Source organism: Pleurodeles waltl, chromosome 6, assembly GCF_031143425.1.
Source record: "Pleurodeles waltl isolate 20211129_DDA chromosome 6, aPleWal1.hap1.20221129, whole genome shotgun sequence".
Classification (NCBI taxonomy): domain Eukaryota; kingdom Metazoa; phylum Chordata; class Amphibia; order Caudata; family Salamandridae; genus Pleurodeles; species Pleurodeles waltl.
In genome coordinates this window covers 107,604,107-107,627,021 of record NC_090445.1, presented here as the reverse complement: position 1 = coordinate 107,627,021, position 22,915 = coordinate 107,604,107, and the positions used below count along the sequence as shown (strand labels likewise).

General features: G+C 44.1%; 1 protein-coding gene across 5 annotated transcripts in view; it reads right to left on the bottom strand.

The window, feature by feature from the left end:
- The window catches only part of PLXDC1 (plexin domain containing 1), a 358,840-nt gene that overhangs the window by 87,501 nt on the left and 248,424 nt on the right, over positions 1–22,915 (bottom strand). For all 5 annotated transcript variants that reach the window (XM_069237474.1, XM_069237470.1, XM_069237471.1 and 2 more), the window contains exons 8-10: positions 20,738–20,833; positions 9,070–9,151; positions 2,365–2,425 (exon numbers count right to left, since the gene is read on the bottom strand). In XM_069237474.1, the coding sequence (XP_069093575.1) occupies positions 2,365–2,425; positions 9,070–9,151; positions 20,738–20,833 (239 nt within the window). The remainder of the gene's footprint in view (positions 1–2,364; positions 2,426–9,069; positions 9,152–20,737; positions 20,834–22,915) is intronic.

The window sequence follows — 22,915 nt, the reverse complement described above, 5'->3', positions numbered from 1 at the left end:
AGGCATGCATTCCAACACTTCACCACCCTATGGTGTATGCATCTCGTAATTCAACTTCACACTTATCCAAGCACCATCCAAGATGGTGGGCAACTGTAGACGGTAACTAAATGCCCTATAGCTGCTGAATACCAGATGCAAGATGCAATTACCCTGGCAGTTTCCTAACCTGCCGCCCCATAAATATGCACACTACAAAATACCTGCTTGCATGCAGCAACCAACCTGTGAAAACTGCTATCAATTAGAGCTATCATTAATACCATCCCCTCCCCCCACACACACACTAGTTCAGTGTGAGTAGGCTCTACACAACAAGAGGTTCTGCTACCAGCTATGGACATTTCATGGCATGCAACACTCAATGCTCTAATTATCCAAATTCCCATCTTAGGTTGCCCCCATTTCCTCAAATGGTCCTCATAACAAATCCTTGCAGGGCCTATTCAAAAGTGAAAAGTAGCTTCTTCAAATAAACGTTTTGTGCCATCGCCACACCACCGTGGGAAACACCCTCTAAAAAGGGTACGGGCTCAACTGAGTTCAGCTTGCTTCCTGCCAATACCTAGACCTAAATGCGCAACTTTTTGATCTCGCATACACAGTTTCTTGTAATGTGAGGAGGGACGGGTCTTTTTGTATTGCAACTAACATCACTATCAGTGCTACAGAAGGTTCAGCAGTCCCAAGTTGGCATCTGGTTTATGCCATGAATGGCATGGGGTATCTTAGTCTGTGTTTATTTGTTGTTGGGAGCATGTGACATAGTTTGATAGTTTCCAAAGGGAATCAGAATGCAAGACAAGTAAAGTGATGCGTTTTTTATGGGCGAGCACAAAGTGCTCCATCCATTCTGTAATCTCTCTTTGGCCTTGAAACCACGCCCATGCCACGTCAGTCACTTACATTGGTTTGTGGGCTTGCCTTTTAAAATCCGCTCGCTTTCATTTGTGAAAGGCATGCATACGTCATGCCTTTTCCTGTGTTTAGCCCACCTACACAGCACCGGTAAAGTACCAAAAACATACGAGGCTCGCTGTTTTCAGCCTCGGGTCCAGACTACTTTATCTGCTTCTTTTCCACACAGCGCGATCGCGCTGCTTTTTTTTGCTTTACAACGCTAATAGCTTCAACTCGAACAAATGCGAGACCCATTGCATTGAAAATGTTTGTTTTTTTACTTCCTAGTGCCCCAGGTCGTTCTCCGCCAGGAAAAGGTGATTCAGTGTTATATTGGGTTGGGATGTTTATGCCACCAATCAACACACATGAAGATGACTTGTGAATACATTTTCCATTAATAGCATGTACTAGGATGTGTGCCTGCTCTGGTATTGGCAAACTATCATAATGGCTATAGGTGGATTTTCCAAGAACATGAAGGAAAACAGGATTAACCAGGGTCAACTCCAGTCTGCTATTTCCATTCCAGTTTTTTGTCTACTAAACTTTGTCAGATCTGGATGAGCTTCAATGTCACAATATATATCCCCGTATGTGAATTTGCATTTCACACTACAGATTGTAATCATCAATTAAGGCAGTGTTCCCCAAACCCCGGGCCGCGGACCGGTGCCGGTCTGCGGATCAATCGGCACCGGGCCACCCGAGGTCTTCAAATCTTTAAGGCATGTTTAAATACAATTAAATTAAAATTATTAAATCAAAACAAGCGAGCCACGGAAAAATTATCAAACATTTACCGGTCCGCGGCGATAAAAAGGTTGGGATTCACTGAATTAAGGGACTCTTTATCACATATACCGTGTCTGCGGTTCTTTGTTATTCATTTCCTACATTGGTCAAATATATACGTTCAGGCACGTCTTTATATTGGTTCAAGAACTGCACAATGGGGTCTCTGCACTACACATACTTACGGTCGATTGTCCTCTCCTGTTCTGCCACTATGGACTGCTAACTCAAGGTCCTATTCAGATAGAACCAGAGAACTATGCCCTCCGGCCCTCATTCAACTCTGAGTGATAGTGAGATACCTGAGGTTGCACTTTTCTCTAGTACATTTAAAATGTGCTATCTTTAAAGAGGGTTCCTTCTTTCTTTTTAGTAGACACATTATGCTCAGCCCCTGCCACCAACAAGAGTTGGGTTGTTTTGATAACCTAAAGGAAGCTTTTGTTAAGCGACCTGGGCATGTATTTTTGTTTCCTGAGGTTGATGTCTTGGCTGATGCAAGGATTTCTGGTGCCCTTGGTTAAAGGGATGGCACGCCCTAGACGACTGCCCAGTAAGGTCTTAATGTTGCACACATCCACTGAGCCTTTGAGGACTAATGTAATTGGCAGAGGTGGCTCATTTCACCCCAGTAAAACCAAGAATGTGTGCTGCACCGGTCACCCTCACCTCCTGTGCACAGCCGTAGGTCAGCCACTCCTGCCGGTACCGGTCAAAGCCACTCGAACATCTGCAAAGAAGGATAATGGTGGGTCTTGGAGGTAGCTCTTTAGTGCTAAGGATCATGCGCATGATGTCTGTATCAGTGCATTATTGTCTATACCTAGAGTATCCACACAACCATATACATCTCTACAGACCCTCTAAATATCAGTATAGAAGTTACTGTTCAACAGTGCCTGTGTAAACTTGGCAGGTTTAAGGATGTCCACGTATCTGTGTATCAGTGGCTGTTTGCGGGATCTGCAAGAAAATATGGAGTTGTGTATCGTATTTAATAATTAGTACAGAAATGTATGTATGTTTGTATGTGGTTTTTGAATAGCACAAACCCCGGTGAATGAATAAGGGTGGCTGGGTTCGGACAGCTGAAGTAGACTGTCATTGTGTTGTGATGGAGTGTTCTTTCAACAGGTGTGTCTGGGGGAACATGTGACAGTCCACAGTGTCTTTCTCTTCTTTGTCAGTGGTCCGTCATGTGTGCAGTTACTATGTGAGTAGAAACACACTTTAGGGCAGGGGTCTTCAAACTGAGGGGTGGGGCCCCCATCGGCGCCTCAAGTGATCCGGGGGCTGGGGGTTAGGGGTCTCCAGGTTCTGGCCAAAAGAAAGATTATGCAGGTAATAGTGCTTTGTTTTAAGCAGAAACATGTTTATTGCATTTGTAAAAAGGTAACAGAACTTAACTGCCATGTTTAAATAAATCTAGACTTATTTAAACATTGCCAACTTAATAGAATAGTTTTGACAAATTCTGGGGGGGGAGCAATTATTTTTTCCCACTGGGGGGCGCGGCATTAACAAGCTTGAAAACAACTGTTTTAGGGTATACTCCTGGGAACAGGAGAATGACAAGCTCTGCAAAGAGTGAGGGTACACAACTAGCCGTAGTTATCACTTTTAGAGACATGATAACTTTACTGTAGTTTTGTTAAGGCTTCCATATGTCTGTATTGCTAGGTGTCATCGAAGCGTTTGTGGTACCCGCACGGGTTAAAACTCACCTACCGGAAAATCGTCCCACCCCCTTTAAGGATACTTAGCTTGCACAATGGAGGATATAGGGGTGAACAAAAACGAGGACTGCAAACTCCGTACTGGCTTCCTTCCTAAGCCCCCTCCCAAGCAAAGTTTGCGTGCACCCCAACCCATCTGCAAGTTCTTGAAATGTTCAACTGAAATCAACGACACAGACTTCATCGGATGACAGATCAAGTTAATTCACTCCTAGAGAACTGACACGACTTAATACCTGCCAGGTGCATACACACCTATCCACGCCTACGAACCAACAACCAACATCATCATTACATGATTCAGAAAACACCAGTGGCAAGCACTGGCCGGAGAGTTCTAAGAGCCGCAAAGCTTCCGCACTGAACAGTGACTCAGATAGTCAAGAGAAACAGCGAACTCCCGCAAATCGAAACACCCCTCTTCAAAGTGTTAATCATGGCTAGGCTTTATGTTTTCAGTATTTATTTGCTATTAAGCCTGGTGGGCTTTTCGCAGATTTCAAAACTCAAAAAACGCACTTGTTAACACGGTTTACATTTTTTGGTGGTGTAAGAATGCAACAAAACTCTGTTTCACTTGTTCTTATAAAAAATTCTACTTTTATTTTCTTCTTTCCCTTGTTCACTTCTATTGTCATTTCGGGCCAGATGTACGAATCCATTTTGCATTTTTTAACGGTCCGAATCGCTATTTCGGGCCGGTAAGAAATGCAAAAATGGCTTTTCAGATGTACAAAGCCCTTTGGGAAATCACAAATTGCGATTTTTTCCCAGTAGAAATCGGAATTTGCGATCCTCTGAGTAGGAAATCTCGAAGAGGGTTTACTTTTTTGTGATTCCTCTTCAGATGTACAAAGCATTTCCTAAATGCGAAGTGGGCATTTAGGAAATGCAATTACCATCGACTTCAAGTCGATGGTAACCATGTGCAATTAAAAAAAAAGCCCACAATGCTTTTTTTAAAGTGCAATAGAGCACACACATGCCCCCTGGGCATATGTGTGCTTCCATGTGCACCACTATTTTTGGGATGCAGTTCTGGGGCCTTTTGCCCTTAGTCATCCTTGGTTTTGCATTTCCCAAATACCGATTTCCTAATCGCTATTTGGGAAATGCAAAACCGGCCCATTGTCACAAATGGCATGGGATTTCTTATTTGCGATTTCCTAATAGTCAGTCCTACTCTTTAGGACTCGCTATTAGAAAATCGGAATCTTGGCACATAGCATTTTGCATTTCCTAAATAGCGATTTCTATGAAGTCGCTATTTACGAAATGCAGAATTGCATCTACGTACTTCTGGCACTTGGGATCCAGATGTAGTAAAATCCGATTTTGCGAATCGGAAATTGCGAGTTGGTGCGACTCGCAATTTCCGATTCACAAAATCGGATGCAGAACGGTGTCTCAGACACCGTCTGCGAATCTCAATGGGGTCGCAAAGACCCATCTCATTAATATTAATGAGGTGGGTCGCATTTTGCGACCCCATTGAGATTCCCTGCACTCACAGGGATGGTGGCATGCTGGATACAGCAGACCTCCATGTCTGTGACTGCTTTTTAAATAAAGCATTTTTATTTTTGTATTGCAGCCCGGTTTCCTTAATGAAAAACGAGTTGCAATACAAAAAAATAACGAAACCATTTGGTTTCGGTTTTTCAGAGTAGGCAGAGGTCCATTGGACCCCTTCCCTTTTACGAATGGGTTACCACCAGTGTGACACTGGTGGTAATTGCGAATTGCTTTGCGACCGCGTTCGCAGTCACAAAGCAATTCTGCATCGCGATGCGAGTCGCAAATAGGAAGGGAACACCCCTTCCTATTTGCTAGTCGCATTCCCATTTTGCGAGTTGGTACCGTCGGAGCTGTTTTAACTATTTCCACACCAGACACAGCAAAGTTCACGGACCCTCTGGGTGGTCCAGTCCATGTAGAGTGCATTCAACCTGATGCACTTAGGCCGGATTGTTCATTGATCTTTCAAACGCCTGCATAAATTTCATGTATCTCCCTGCCAGGATGGGTGTTCAGCTGAAAGGCAATCACGAAAGTTCTGCAGGAGCAAATCTATAGAGCCGGGCAAACGCAGGTGATGTGCACAAGTCTTTCCTTACAAGAAAGGCCGAGCCTACAAAGATTGTTTAGCTTTTCTCTTTTTAGGTGGAGCGCACAAGCGCTTTGACCTGTTGTAAGTATTGCGGGCTTTTAACCATCTCTCGTCCAACACTTTAATTCTTTCCTGGGTTTTCCCTTCAAAAATCACTTAATGTAATTTGTAAATGGTTTAAGTTTGTTCCGCCTTAAGGCTGTTTTTGTCACGCCTTGCAGACTGCCCCTGTTACATGGATTATTGCACAATTGCCAACATACTTCAGCATGGGTGAACTACTTCTTTTTCTCTTGTCTCTCCCCTTTGTGTTGCATGGTGAACGCAAACAGGCACAACAGCTTGAACTCGATCTGCGGTATTGTAGCCCTGGTCACTTTGTTCATAGTTGCCTAATCAGAGTAATTTCTTGTGGTTCGTCCCTTAAAACATTTGAAATTGGTTAATGCTTTACAAAAAACTGAAATCCTCAAATCGAAAGTGGCTCTCCTGGAACAGTAGGAGAGCCAATACTACAATATTCCCTGCACTCGGGTAACTCTACCCATAATGCTTTGCAGGGCATTACTTTTACAAAACATTTGTGCTCATAACTCAACCTGTGTTGGTCCTAGGACAATGGGACCACCTACAAAATGTTCAGCATGTTCTTTCTGTCTACATCATCTTTAGGTCCCCACACTAGTTTAGTGGGGACCCCTGAAAATAATAACCCCTCCCACCATTCAGTTTTCTTTTTTTTTTTTGAGTTGTTCTCATGGTTGGAACTTTTGTTTTATAGCCCATGTGTTATAATGGCGTTTTTTGTAACAATATTGTTGCAGGCCTGCTACTCCTGAAAATGTGTAATGCACTTTGTTCTTTAGGGGCTCTATACATGTTGTTACATTGCATTATTTAATGCCATTTTTTGTGTGGTTATGATTCTAGAGGCTAACAATATAGTTACATGACCATGTTTCTTATAAATGCTATTTTCAATGTGGTGTCCTCTAGAGGCTGTTTTAAGCATTACAGTCATTTCGACATACTAAAATATTTGTGGTATGAGAACTTGCCCCATAATGCTTTGAAGGGCATTACTTTAACAAAACATTCTTGCTCATAATTCAGCCTGTGGTGGTCCTAGGACAATGGAACCACCTTCAAACACTCATTCTGTCTACATCATCTCTGGGTCCCACACTAGGTTAGTGGGGACCCCAAATAATAACTCCTCCCACCATTCGGTGTCGTTTAAAATGCTTGTGTGCCCCTTCTGTAATCCAGATAGCCCTCATGCACATATGGCATCAACGCTATGATTAGAGGGTGCTCCCTCTAATGGCCCCATCCAAATGGGGGAATCTCTTTGCTGCTGCCCCAAGGCGGTATTACTAACGTGGGCGCAGAGGCAAACATGCCTTTAGAAGGTGCATTGGAAGTGCGCCACAAAAAGGTGGTTCACTTTTAGTGAGTGTTCTAAATGTAGCCCTCTGAAGGGACAGACATCCCCTTGCAGTCACTCACTGCACCCACCTGCAAGGGGAGCTCTAATCCCTTTTAAAAGTGCATGATGGTTGCCACCTGCACAGAAAAACATGGAACAGCTTTTTGTATTTCTCTTGAATGTTCTGCCCTGGGGGCAGAGAGATTTATTGGCTGCCCTACAGGCAGCGCATTCTTCCTGATAGGGAGCACTTTCTATGTTTGCACCAGGCGCACGTGCTTTAAGGTGTGACGTGGCGCAAATATGGAAAGTGCATATGCCCCATCTGTAATATGGCCCCCAAACAATAGTAGATCTCATCACTGACCTTAGCTTCAACAGCCATTCAGAAAACCACACAAAATGATGTATGAAATCAATTCTTTTTCTAAGCACTACATAGTTGTACCATGTCCCAGCTAAAAACACCTTCTACTACAATTGATTCACACTTTGGCCAGGTGGCCTTTCACAAATAAATAAAATAATACTGAGCAAGTTACTTGCCTTTGGTAATGTTCTTTCTGTTGGGTACTCTAACTGCAGATATCTCCCCTATAGAATATTCCCCCAGTGCCAGACTGGGTCCAGAAGTTTTTGCAACAATGCTCTTGCATGCTGCTAGGTAGCTGTGCAGCTCCGATTGGTCATGTTACACACCCCCCGGAAGTGACAGAGTGGAGCAGCATCTAAATGCCAGCACTTCACTGATGTGAGCTTCTTGCTTGACGCATCCTTAAACGAGGTGCACAAAAAAGTTGTTCTTCTGATGGATACTTTTAACTGCATATCTCTCACCTGTAAAAGATGAAGGGTCTGCAGAGTGGACTCAGGGCAACAAGTTCTGCAGCACTGAACAGGCTACCGTTGAACCCGGACGTTAAGGCAATAATGCTTTGGTACTATGGGCACTGATGCAGATGTCGAGACAGGCCAGATGTCGAGGACAGTTGCTCTGTGTGCCAGTGCAGTTGTAGAAGCCTAGGCCTTGGTGGAAGGAGTCCTTCCAGAGGCTGCTTCTTGGCCAGTGCACAGCAGATCTTAACACAGAGGACTAGCTACCTTGACAATGTCTATTTCTACACCGCTTTTGCACCTCAAAACATGCCTGAACTCAATGGCAGAGAAAAACAATCTGACAATGGGGTTGTGCCCATGTGCGTTCGCAAGTAAAGGAGTCACTAATACCTTGTGACTCAAAAGATTTCTTAAAAGAAAAACAAGTTGCACCAGTCTAATCATAACACTAAATGGCAGCAGTATGCAGAGCATGTGTATCTACGGCCACACATGCTACGAACTGCTACTAAGTGTGAAGTGCAGTACCAATGTAGACCTGGATGCAGGGCCGTCTTTAGGGCGTTGTGAGTGGTGCGGCCGCAGCGGGTGCTGACCTCAGTGGGGGGCGCTATGTTTAGCAATAACTTAGGACACTTGCGATTTAAAAGCACCTGCTGAAAAGTTTCTTGTGCGACCAGCCTTCAGGCAGCAATTAAAAGGTCAAGATACCTCTTGTGATTAATGTTCTTGCTAGAGCGAGAGATCGGAGGTTTGTATAGCGGCAGCTTTGACTTGTCATAAAGTAGCATATAGGGTTAATGTTTCTGCTGCCAAGAACAGAATGATATTTTGAGTGGACAGCTGAGTGGATTAGTAAAGCCAACCTTTACAAGCCCTTTAAAACTAATGAATGTATGTGAAAGGGGGGCTATGGAGAGATGAGTTGCACATTTGCCGGGAGGTAGTGAGGGATCTGAGGAAGTGGTCATGGAGTGTGGGGGGCACCAAAAAAAGATTGTCGCACAGGGCGCCACCAGCGCTAAAACCCCCTGCCTGGATGCACACTTAATTACCACACAAACATACACACACCCTGAGTCATGTCCACAACACACACCTGCCTACAACACACAAACACATACATTAGTACATAGACAAACACACCTACCCCCAGCAATGAGCACATGCACATACACCTACACACACACACACAGCCACGTATATGCAACATACACAAATAAGACTCCCTCTGCACACAGTTATGGCTACCTTTGCCTTACCTTTGCAGGACATGACACCAGCTGCAGTTGAAGGTCAGTTTGGAGGAAACACAATCCCCACATGTTTGATGTTGAAGGCAGGCTGCAGGAGGAAAAAAGGAAGATTGTCATTATAGAACAGGCATCAGAGTGGGAAGAGAAGGAAAGGGGTGAGCAGTTGCCATCACTGTACCAACCACACTCTTCACTTCACGCAACCATTTTCATACCACCAAATCCCACCCCTCTGTCCAAAGCTTGCACTTCCTGACCATTAGGAGCAATTGGGCATTCCACTGGGACTTTGGTACACCTGCCTATTCCAGGGAACATAGGCCAATTCAAGAAAATCAGATGACTCTAGTTCACTGACAGTTAAGATGTTCTGTCTATATAGTGCCACTGGATGGACAGACATAAATGAATATTGTTTATCAGATCCTTTTTGGGTCTTTTTTACTAAGTCTCTGCAGATTGGGCCATATACAACACCTTCCACACTTGACTGTCAGGGTAGCGAAGACGAGCAGTCACAAGCTTCTCAGAGTGCACTCACAAGCTTCTGTGGTAGTGAAAGAGATCGGAGCTCAACAGTCAACCAAAAGACACAATAAATTTAATGTCCAGCACATTGCTTATCTTTGCAAGGAAGAAAGTATTTTAATTGTTGTTTGTGTTAAATACTACATACTGAACATACAAAGGTTAGTGATTCTGGGCCCTCTCTCATGTAGGCACTGCAACTACTTGACTCTCCCTGGCGATCGTCCTGAGTTCTGTGTTCCATCCATCTCTAAGGGCAATCAGGAGTAGAGTGAAGCAGGCTCAGGTACACTTTTTGTTACCCACAGTTAAAAAAATGTGCTCAGCCTTTTACTAACCCCTTTTTCTGGATAAGTGAGTTCTCATGCATCATTTCTGATGCTACAACGTATCCAGTGTGACTCTGCTCTGCACTCAAAAGAGCTTTGGAGAACTGACAAGTCCTTGTCGGAGTTTCCCAGAGCCTGGCATGGGCCATATTCAGCAGCATGTCTTCACAGCTTCTCCATCAGAGGTTGCAGCGCGTCCTGCTGGGATGAGGTTGAGGTTGAAGAGCCGATGAAAGCAGTCTTCATAGTATGGCTCTACCACAGCAGATGCAGCCCTGCCAGTCAGGGGACCCTGGAGTATTGTGGTCTTGACTGTGTGCGCAGTCCAGAGATTCCTCAGCTATGGACAGTTGCATCTCCATCTGGACATACTGGATTTGGCAAGAAGAGCCCCAACTAGGCCATCTGTGGTCATGCAATTCCAGCGACAACCAGACCTTCTGCAATCATGCAATTGTGGTGCCACGGTCCTGCCAGGAAACTAAAACAGAGTTTGGGGGCCCACACACACCAGGGACCATCCAAATCACTCTTGTGCAGTCTGTTTCTTCCTGGGCACCTCACAGACACTGGGGATGCACTGGACAAGCTATTTCCTGGATAGTTTCACTTCCTGCAGGGCCAAGCAGGCTCCTTCCTGTTTGTTATCAGGAAGGCACACATCTAGCCACTTCGGGGCAGGTACACAGCTCCTACAGCAGGATACCTCCTCATCTATGGGAGACTAGCTGTCATTCAGACACCAACTCTGGTTGCACAGTAGTCATTTTTGTTTTGTGGAACACTCCCTTTGCACAGCAGCTTCTAAGGACAGTAGGACACGAGAGGAGGAGGAGCAAAGGAAGTGAGCTGCAGGAGCAACAGTGAGATGCCGTTCGGGTGGGGCAACCTGGCCCTTTGCCATCACCGCAACCCAAAAAGCATCAAGCAGCAAGGCAGCAGAGGCCCAGCAGAGGTGCCGTGGTGGCAGCGGTAGCGACAGAAATGGCAAAGCCCCTCGAGTCTGCCAAGCTTCGACGAGGTCTCCTTACATGGAATCACCTCACAGAGCTTTTCTGGTAAGGGGGAGGGCCAGCAGAGGTAGCAGCAGCAGTTACAGACATAGCAAGCCTAGGTACCGCTGCACTAGGTAGAGCCCAGGTCAGCAAATATGGCCCGACCAAGATCGGGTGCAGCTTGTGGCTCAGGTGTGCTCCCTCCCATGCCTATACACCTTCCTTTCTTCCCTCACGTCCTCTTTGCCTTATGTTGTGCTGCCACCCAGCGACATACTTTAAACGGGCATAAGCTTGTTTGCTCACCATCGGCCACCAGTAGCACTACATTACTGCTGCACTACCTGTCATTTATACCCGCCACTTATTTAACACATTACCTGCTGGTGACCAGAAGTGGGAGGACAGAGAAAAGGGCACTAAACTAGCACTCAGCACAATGCTCCAATAATAATCTGCCTGCCATCATATTGCATGGCCAGGTGCTATGAATAAAGGTAACTGGCGGGGATCAGTGGGGCTCAAGGTCAAAGGTCAACTGACCACTAACTTTCAGAAGCAACCAACCCAAACGGTGAGACCAGGAAATGCCAGGAGCGAGTCCTACTCCCACTTCTACCCCAAAAACCCCTACCTCCACCTCAAAAAATGGCTTTGTTTGTGTTTTTGTGTAGCGTGCTCCTGCCCCTCCCCCAGGTAAACTTCTAGACGCCATAACACGGGGGTGAGGTGGGCTGGAAATGGGAAGCAGGGGAAGCAGGGGCAAAACCCATTTGATCTTATATGAACCCATAATGAAACAGTGAACAGAGAAATTAAGAGTCCAGGAGATTGAGAAAAGCGCCATAGTAACATTCTGCTGAGAAGGAGAGGAGACTGGGAGCTGGACATGCAGAGAGCAGGAGCGCTGAACTTTCTAGCACACTCATTACTGGGCATGGGCCTGGAGAGAAACATCATTAGCAACATGAGGTTGGGGAAGGTAGGAAACAGACTGCCCTCCTGGGAGTAAACTGAAGAAACGCACCCCAGGGAATACAACGGCCCAGGGCAAGGCCCGGGAATCAACGGCCTATTATGACGGCCAACCCAAAATAACTACAAAGTTTCAGTTCTTTAAATATGCAACACAGCCATCTTCTCGAAAACAACAGACATCGTGGGACTGCTCATGCCCTGACAGCAAACATACTCATACACACTAATGCTCAAATGTTCACTAGCATTACACTCCACGCCTGCCCATGACAAAGGCCCCCTTGAACAATCCTTCCTGTGAGGGGATTGATAACACTCCATCCCTACACAGCACCACCCTGATGACACGGACAAAGCAGGAATGAGAGTTTTTACAAGCAGGAACTCAGAAGTGGAGCACAATCTCAATCGAATGCTTAACTCAAGCAGCCCAATAGCATCCTGAGGTGATGAAGGTCCAACCCGAGCTGCCACTACATAAGCTAGCAACCTGAAGGCCGAGACCAATACACTATCACACCCTGAGATTCATCCTATATGCAACACTGCAGCAATCAGCACAGAAAATGGTTGACTGGATCTAGTAGCACCATCAACGAACCTGATCCAAATATTGCCCTCCAGGCGTCGGAGTATGAGAGCAATCTAGGTTCAACGAGAATAGGCAGAAAAGACACTGGCCAAGATGGCCAAATCCGAGTGATGCCAACGGACCAAATGGAGCTTTCCTACTTAGTACATGAAGAGTGATATGAGATGCTGGCTTCTTATGCTACAGAGAATGATCACGAGAACACAACAGAGAAAATTCCATCTCTGCCCAGGGCCCAACTACTACGAAAGGCTGTAGAAGTGAATGACCCCCCAAACAACAGAGTCTGGCCCTCTAAGCTGAAAACTATCCAATTAATGGTTGATGCAATGGACTATCACTCCACCAAAATGGACATACAAATTGAGCTACTGAACACCCTGGCAGTGCATGTGGTTGGCACTGACGGGAATATCGCTGACCTAAAAAACCTAATTAAAAGGGCACAATATGAGTCCATGGAGCTAACCCCGAGGTGCACATGCTCTCCCATTTTGGAGAAACTCATCACACTACCTGGAACCCTAGCAGCACTATTTGAGGACTTGAAGGTGGTCATCAAGCCTCAAGCAATAATGGAATCGCCTACTCCACCGGGATGGATTCAGGAAGGTGGTTAAAGGTCGGAGATTGAAGTGATTGAGACAACAATCTATGCCAACGACCTACTATCCCCATCAACAGTCTTTCCCCCTCTAGTCCCCAGGCCAGTCCTGGCCCCTCACAAGATATCAAGGCAAAGGGGTCAAGGGCAGAGGAGCCAGCCAGAAACAACTACAACACTACCAGCACCAGGTGCGGAACCACACAAAGCTAACCAAACTTTAGGAAAGGTTCTCAAGAAACTTCCCCAGTTGTTATCACTGCAGGAGCAAGACCAAGATCAAAATGACATCAAAAAAGAAAATCAAGAAATAAAAATCAAACTGGTTAAGGAACTATGCCATTTTTGACAAAAAATGGCTCAACACCAGGAAGACAAGCGAAAGATCATTGCAGAATTAATGGGGTAACATCAAATCAGGCGACTCGGACAAAACCAACATATAACACACTGGAACCAGACATAGAGGGCCTGGGTGCTGCCTCATGGGGCCCTGAGCAGCGCTCGACCTGACTCCTTGAGATCAGTCCATCAAATATAACATAAGCTAGCAACTCCGACCTAGAAACATGTCAACTCTTCCAACACGAGGAACAGCACCGGAAGTCTGGAGCACCCAGATGGGCCCAGGTGCACTTAGTGACAAACAGCAAGGAGACATGAATCCTGACACTGTGATCTCTGCACCGCTGACCTTTGAAACAACAATTTCAAAAAGACTTTCTTCTCCAAAAGGTACGGCCCTAAATTTCACACAAGGACCATCATCTACCCGCAGGCCTATGAATCATGGGCTTTCTGTTTAATGCTCGAGGAGAATCGGTGAGACACAGCATATAATACAGAATTTCTATATCTGAAGACACCCGGCAAAACTCTCTTAAATACATACTTGTCTTAAAAAGAACAATCCAAAACAAAATGGAAGGGCAACTGGCCTCCCACAGTCATCAGGACAGCAGAGCTCTAGCCAACCCCCTGACGGTGGGTGGATGCATGCAAGCGTCATGGGAGAACCATAAAAAAACGATCAAGCATAACTCTGTTCCATCCGCTGTAGTGCTAAAAGGGAAATTATGATATCCTCAACGGAGGCAATATAATGAAACTGCTAAATCAGATCCCAACACTCGCTGGGGTCACCTCAGCCGAAATTGGATCCATCCAGTTTGCTAGCCCAGTACCAGATAGATTCAACCAAGGTCACCTGGAGATCATCGGATATGGCCCAGAAAGTACTTTGTGAGAGCAAACAATTCCTGGACTGGGGAATAGTTGTGGAAGTATATCAGGAACCTGGGTATCCGCATCTGTTCATGGAAAAAAAAGGTCTGGCAGGCAAGTTTGATGACCCGGACTTACTAAACTACCTCAAAATCTGGTTGGTTATCACCTTACAAGAGACATGGGCCCTGGAACTGGTGGCAGTCTTGGGTTTTTCTCACAATGCAATCCCGGCTACCAAGGAAGCAAAATTTGTTTGCAACAGATGAGGTCTTGCAACCTACCTGCGAACAGCAAAGCCACGAGCAAGGAGCAAGAATCTTAACTCCCATGCCCCGAACTTTTGCTCGATACTCCTTTAAAATCTTCTCTACGCCAATGAGATGAGGGTTGGTCTGCAGCACCTTCTGAATGCCACCCGAGTATAATCCACTAAGAACGACTTGACAATAAACACCAAGAAGACAAAAATCATTAACTAATCCAGTAGAATAACCCAAAAGGCTAGCTGGTATTTTGACTCCACTGAGGCCGACGAAACTAGAGAATATGAATACCTCAGCCTGTTATTCGACAGCAAGGGGACTTTCAAGCCCCACAAAGAGGAAATTAAAAGAAAAGGGAGTGCCTTGGCAGCACGGCTAAGGGCTCTGTTTAGAAATCCAAATGGTCTGCTGCATAGCCCCATTTTAGAAATGTCCAGGGCAAAGGTGGTGCCCACCCTGGCTTACGGAAGTGAAGCCCTACAAGTCAGGAACTCAAAAGGTCTGGACATGACCATTGCAAAAATATATAGGGAACCTTTCAGCTCCCCAGCCACACGTCACCTGCTGTGCATTTGCTTAGATTAGTATGATGCTAGGCCCAAAATAAAAGTCAGTATATCAAATGTACAGCCATTTAAGCAGTTAGGACAGGGAAACATTGTTGTATACCTTGCAGGGGAGATTATCATCCCAACACTGTCCGAACTTGGCCTTGGCATATATAAATGCTGTCCCTACATTAACGGAGGCTATGACAATTATGGTTAATGGCAGCACCTCCACCTCAACACACCTCACATTTTAGATTCTTTCCTGTGAAGCTTGACTATTGCTTTGTTTCCAGTGATGTTGAAACCCAAAACTGACCAACTGCAGTAGCATATAGTGATTCTTTATGTGCCAATCATAATCGCCTGGCATTGCACATGTTTTCATTGAATGTGTTTTTAATTATATTTTCATTATGTTCAACAAAGTATGTGAGCTGCATCTTGTGGTTTGTGAAGTGCAGTTGGGTTCGTGAAAGGAGTGTCTGGTTCATGAACAGCTGCTAATTAACTATGTCTCGTATTAAACTGCAAGTGATCACAATCAGGATGTGCGTGAAACTCCAATGTCAACAAGTTTTAATTCAACCCATAGTTTATGGAATGTTTTTGACCTTCACAAGGAAACATGAGATTTGCTATGTCTTGACCATTTTTCTTGGAGCACGATCGCCTTTTCCACCCCAACCGAGGTGGGCCAACATACCTCCTCAGATCATTCTGTGACTAGCATGCCTTACTACCGGCATTTCAAAATTGTATGCGCCGTGTGGTTTGTGAACCATGGGTGCATAATAGCAGATGAAGGGAAAATCTCATCTTGTTCTCTTCTAGGCAGATCTGATGTGGTTTATGAACTGCTACTGGTAGTTTGTAAACCTCTTATGTATACTTTTGTCTCTGCTGCAACGTCTATGAACCGGCTCAGAAACATAATGGTACAGATGTACATCAATGTGGTTCTTTTAATCAAGGATATCTTAAAACCCCCTGATGAAATTTGTACCCAATCACAATAGGAACTACATTGATATAAGCTCTGGATTGATGCCAAGTTAGTTGCAAATCTGGTCAGTAATTTGGGTTGTGGTGGAGACCAACGGATTTTAATGCACACTGCCAAAGGTTATTTTCTTGGATAACCTTTGAACTTCTTGACTATTCATTACCAAATATGTAACAAAAAAACAGAGTTAGATCCACCAGGTCTCTTGAAAAATTAACGCAGATTCGTCAAAGAGCTAAAATGTTATTGTCAAAACAAATACTGCCACTTGCTATGTCCACATCATCTGAGCAGTGACTACAGAGCGCTACCCTTTTCACCGTAGCATGCACAGACTGGGTGAAAAGTGGCTCTGTGGTCGTAGTTGAGCTGGCTAGTACATACAAAATTGAAGATTTGGATTGTTTATAATGTTTGCACCATCTCACTAATCGCGAGAAAGATTGTCAGGCTGCTGCCTCATTCAACTACGGTTCTTCATTTTGTGCACCTGAATGAAGGGGGTGGGAAGGGTTTTGTGGATAATAGGAAACAAACATTCCTGTTTCTCCACAAAACATAACCAGCACTTTACTAATAATATGCATATATTGTTTCTTTCTAAGAATGCTAATATGGCATGAATGTAAGTATATATGTACATAATAATCCTAACCTGAGTTTATCACAGATACGATTATTTACTACACATATGGAAGGGCCCTGTTTATAGTACCTGTTGTGATCGGTACATACTGTTATTGCCTGCAGCAAAAGGAATACAATATTTTTGATTGGTTGTAACTTAGGCATTGTATGGCAAATCTGTATTAAAGATCCAAATACAAACTATGTACTAGTTTGATTTGGAATATTACACACTTATTGGTCACAGCGGGATGCATGTCGGTGTTACACATGGCTTATGCGTGCACCAAGCAGGTACAGGGGTGTGGATAGAACACAAAGAGCACGGGCACAGATACCGTGATACACCTAGCAGATATTGGAGGTGGGGTCATTGGTGAATGGCTTAGCTAAAGCCAAGTGCTGTGATTGGGACAGGGGCACAGTTCGCCAGGCATTGCAGAAAGCTGTTTTGTGGCCAGGAGCCACTTTGCATAACCATAAATGGGCTTTGGGCAGCCTCTGTGATCATAGGATCTGAAAGTGGCTGCTGTTCCTGCATTCTCGTTAGCCAAGGAGTATGGATCCTTCGACCACTGCCTTTGCTCATGTAGTTTATAGATTTAGGGCCAGATTTATGGAAAAGTGGTGCAGGGCGGTGCTGCGCCAAAATTGGCAGTGCAGCACTGCATCACTTTAGAAACGCAGGGATCCACCGTATTTAAGTGAATACGGCACACTCCTGTGTTGTCCCCTGCGCTGGCGCTAAATTTAGCTGCCAGCACCAATGCAGGTATCTTTGCACAAACATGCAAGGATGTCTGCGTTGAGGGGTGTGATTGTTTATGTGCAGGAAGGTTTATGTGCAGGAATCACTAATGGTGCTTTGGAATTTTTGTGTGTGCTGCCCAGTGCAGCACACACAGAAGTGCCAAAGTGTCATTTTCAAATGATTGTTTATGTGCAGGAAGGGACACCTTCGCGCATATAAACAATAATTTTCGGCATTTTGCTCTTTCTATGCATGCTGCAGAATTCAGCACGCATAGAAAAAGCAAAAAATGAGGAGGAATAAATGTACTCCTCTTTGTTGCGCCATGCTAACGCTACCCCTGGGGTGCCTAAGTTTTACAAAATTTCATAAATCTGTGGCAGCGTCTAAATGCAATGGGTGTTGCTGTGGCACGCCCACAGCAACTCCCATTTCAGTGCTGTGTGGGAAGGGGCCGTATTCACAAGGTAACATTAAGCCATAAAAAGTGGCTTAACGCCACCTTGTAAATACGGCGCAGTGCTTAGCACCACATGAGAGTAATGAAAAGTGACGCTCCTGTGGCGCTAGGGGCCTGTAAAGATGCCCCTTAGAGTCTTGAATAGTATCATCAGATAGATTTCTGTGGATTTGCTCATGGGTTCATGGTGTGTGTGTGTGTGTTTGTGTATGTGTGAGAGAGAGGATGGCTGTGTTTCCTCTCAAGATGGCATTTTGTATGGGATGTAATTCTTGTTTTTGGAGACCACCGCCTTTCACTACATAGAATTGAAAGCAAGCCCATTCTTCCAGGCTGATTGGTGACCCACCTTTGAGCTGTTATTCCTTTCAGCATGGATTAATTTGAGGTTTTGGTTCTGGAATCACATAAGTTTGATTCCACCCCTACAAGTCACAAGACACAATTGATACGTGCACTTGGCACTACATACTGTGATTTACCGTTATTAATGTATAGAGTGCACTCGAACTCTATATTAAAGTGCATTCACTGTAGAACTAGAGATTCATATATACAATATGCTTTAACCTTATTAAAGGAAACATAGTCAATTGAAATGATTTAGAAATTATCCTCATATTACTGAAATGTTTTAACTCCAAAAAAAAGAAGTAATCAAGTGATGTGTGCAGTAATGTTTTCACTTTGGGTTTAAATTGTAGTTCCTAGTCACATTCATACTCGAGTATTTAAAGTTCATTGCTTTTACTAAAGATGTAAATTGAAATTAATTTGAACTTATGTGCTGACATTTTCATTTATTTGAAAATACATGTGCCCAGTGACACACATTTTAACTGTGCCCAATTGCACTGCATGTTTAAGTTGTTCTGACTAACCCTGAATTTCTTTCATCATGAAATGGTGTTTTCATTTCTGCTTGCATGTCTTTTTCTTTGCAGGTGCATTTACATGAAATGTTAGTTTGGAAATAGATATACTATCATGTTAGATATAGAGAGCTTGGAAAAACCCTTGATGGAAAAACATGGAGAAACCGAGTGTGGGTTGACAGTCCCTATTTAGTAAATATTGCAGATGATCAAGGTCAATATCATTCTTAGGACTCTTCTGGGAGAAACTGTAGTTGTTACAGCTTACAACGTGAGGATGAAAGAAGACAACAGAGCCCCTGATGGTGGGAACAAGGGGTGCTGCTTAGAAGGATTCGTGTGATATTAACTAGTGTTCACACAGGTTGTTCAACACTTTTCTTAGAGATCGTGTTTAGACTCTGAGAGGTACATACCTCTATCCTTTCCCCACTTCATTTTGTCCCCTTTATCCAGAGTGTGGCTTTAATTAACACTTGTTTCTGATTCTAAGAAGACTCTCAAATGTGGACACCTTCCCTACATGCATGAGCATATTTTTCCTTTTTTCCAGATTTTCCTGAGACTTAGAAATCTGGATTAATTTTAGGTCCCAAGCTAGACGCATTACTCATATTTAGGAGAGAGAATTGAAGATTGTTCTCTGAACACCAAATCTTATTACTAATTTTCTGCATTGCTGTAACTGAACCACTTGTACGCCTTATGCTGTTGTGCCTAAACTTCTTCAGGGGATTTGGTTCTCCTGTTGTGATTTTGTATCTTTACAGCATGTTTTTGAGATTGGTTTATATTAACCTGACTGTTAACTTGTTATGAAATCAGTAACTTCATTTCCGATTTGGGTCCTTATTATGTGACCAAATTGGTTACACTGAAATTTAATGTTAATTTAGTTGAGAGCTAACTCCTTACATCTTTCCTTTCGACAGAACAAGACTGGTCCAAACGCCCTATCAGTTCACTGTGGTGCAACTTCTTAGGCTGGCCCTCTTGAGCACTTTGCTTCATGATTCTAGCCCTTGCCTTACTGAGATTCTGCTGCTGTTCCATCCTTGGCTGTTTCTGCATTTCTAGTTTGTGTGTCGCTGTTGCTTTCCAGTACTTGCAGGACTGAAAATCAAGGACATCCTTTTGGTTTTGGCAGACTGACGCCAAACAGCTGGACAGTGGAGGCCATGCCTTGTATTGTCCCAGCTGCAGCATAATGACTAAAATTCGAGATCCTAGCTGGAATCTGTGGAGAATATTCCTTGACATTATAGAGCACCCGTTCAGTAGGAGCAATTGCTGGGACACGGTAGCATTTTATCTTTACCCCTCCAAAAATCGAAATTGAGGGTTTGCTTTTAAATAACAATGATCCTGGTGTGCTGGAAGTTTCCTGCTTGGAACCACCAGGCAATGCATGGCAGTCGTGGCCCAGAGGTAAATCGGTGAGAATGACATCTGAGGGGCCGTCCAAAATAGGTCCGCTCCCCCGAAACCAATCTTTGAGGCAGGTCCCCTAAGGTTTCGTGTTTCCAGGAAGTGGAGGTGTTGGGGTCTCCACTTTAAGGATAAGTTTCTAAAGCTCTAAATGAGTCAAACAAACCAAAAGGAAGGCGGATTGCACATTTGGCGATTTCTGTCACTTGTGTTCGCTATCCACACTTCTGTCAGGACAGTCTGACTTCTGGAATGAGAAACATTTTCTTCATGAAGGTAAAATATATTACTGTCTCTTACATCTCGTCCTTCACACTGTATGTGGGTTATTTCCTGCATTGGAAAATGTTGCTGCATATCAGTTCTTTCAAGCATTCAGGTTTTTTTCTATTCCACAAACAACTCTGATGATGCAGATGGCGGTGCTGCCTATTCCTAGAGTGTGCACTTGCTGAATACTCACTGGGCAGTGGGGTGAACTCCACAGCCGAAGAACTGGTGATCTTGCTGAGGTCCAGCTCAACTTGATGGTACTCGTAGATCGTTCTTCTTTGGGACTCTGTGAGATAGAGAGAGAATGTCAGACTGAAATGCACTGTCTGCCTTGTGACATATCTGTAAATCAATGTTACACTGGGATCTCATCGTTGAAATCAAGGTAGTTGTCCATTAGCATAGCAGTAACCTGCCACTTTGTGTCAAACAAATGGGTCAGCCTGTATTGACTTCTTCTGCAAAGTTGCAGGGAGTCCCCAAAACACAATTTTATAGTCAACCTTGTATAGGACTTTGTTGAAGTCTGGAGACCAAATACACTGGTCCACTTACTACTGGCATCACCCCAAAAAATTGCAAAATATGAATATACATGCCAATGTTATACCAGTTTTTCGGCAACCCTAGACCTTGACTACAGCTACACGGCTCATTCTATTTCAGGTACAAACTCCTGGTTGGCCCTGAAAAGATATTCCAAGTCAGGTTGTATATGCCTATGTAGTAATTCCACCTTTCAAATTACACACACCGGGCTACTGACCTGTAGTTTTTCCGCACATGAAACCCAGAGAGAACCTTATTGACAAACACCATGAAACATTAACATGTGCATCTTGCAACATGCAAATGAGAATTTCTCATCTTGTGCAAATTATATTTTCATTCTATTAGCCAGCGAGAACCCGTCCACATTTTAACTGATGTAACCTTATTGGCAAATGTATTGGCAAACAGTACAAAATATGTAACTGTTGCTCCTCTGTACAATAGGGAGAGGTAACAGATGAGAGCACCCTGTAGCCCTAAAGAGGGAAGGAGCATGATTTTGTGTTATACCACACCCCAGGAGACTATACTGTATCTTGGTACACAAATACATTCAATTCAAACTCCTCACACACACATTCAAGGCACTACATGACTCCAGTCCCACCTGCTTGAACGATTGCATCTCATTCCACTAACTACCCAGACACATCCATTCCACAGGACTCCTACTCACACACATCTTACATGCATACAGAACCAGATCAGGAAGGACAGGCATTCTTCCACATTGCTCCTAAAGCGTGGAACCACCAGCTTTTCCACATCAGACCCTCTTCATCTCTTCTTGAATTCTGTAAGAGCTTGCCTTTCGATGAATGAAACCATCATAGGCAAGGCTAGGCACACATATCTGCTCAGTGCCAAGATATCCTAGTGCACTTTACAAATACACATAACATATCATGCCATTGTGTTTAGGGTCTATCCTGCAAACTGCAAACTAAATTGAGTAGAACGGGGAGTTACAGTGGAAGCAAAATAACAGAAACACAATAATAGGACCATTCTTACTCCTTTCATATGTTACTGCTACCAAAGCAGGAAGGAAGTGAATCTGGGGCAGCACTGATTACCATGATGTGACAGAGAAGTGCCTACCACACTTGACAGCCAACTTGGACTGTGGCATAATAAGCAGATGAGCATTTGCTGATTTCTGTGACCTATGAAGACATATCACACATATCACAAGCCTGTCACTGAGGAAGTTTAAATATCATGACCATACCACTGCAGAATGATGTTCATTGGGGACAAAACGAGAGCTTTATGAAGTAGATCAAGTCAGAAAAAAGCTTAGTGAGACACCGAGGTGAATTCATACTAAGATCAGCACATCATAGATAGGCTACGTTTTTACTCTTTTGGCAAAACCTGGGACGATGATTATGATATAGTATTGCAAGAGGAGATAGAGAACATCTGAAAATACCCTTGCATCATTACATCAGTCTTGGCCCAATTCATTTTGAGGCACAGAGACCAATTAAATCCCCAACTAAATTAAGGCTCTTAGATTCTGCAACAAATACCTTGAGAAAGCTGGCGACCTACAGATAAGGCGCCTGGTTCACAAAGGTAAATAGAACTCTCCACGATGACAGAGCATGATGTAATAGTCCCTATTCTCATTTACTACTCATCCTACAATAGAAAAGAGTGGATGCTCCTTTGTGTGACCCCGGAGACATGTGGAAGCAAATCTAGGCAGTCCAACAGAATGGCATGTTCAGCCACATCAAAATCTACAGGCAGTTCAAACAAACATAATCTGTTGTTTATTATAGACAGAATACCATCCCAGATACCTACT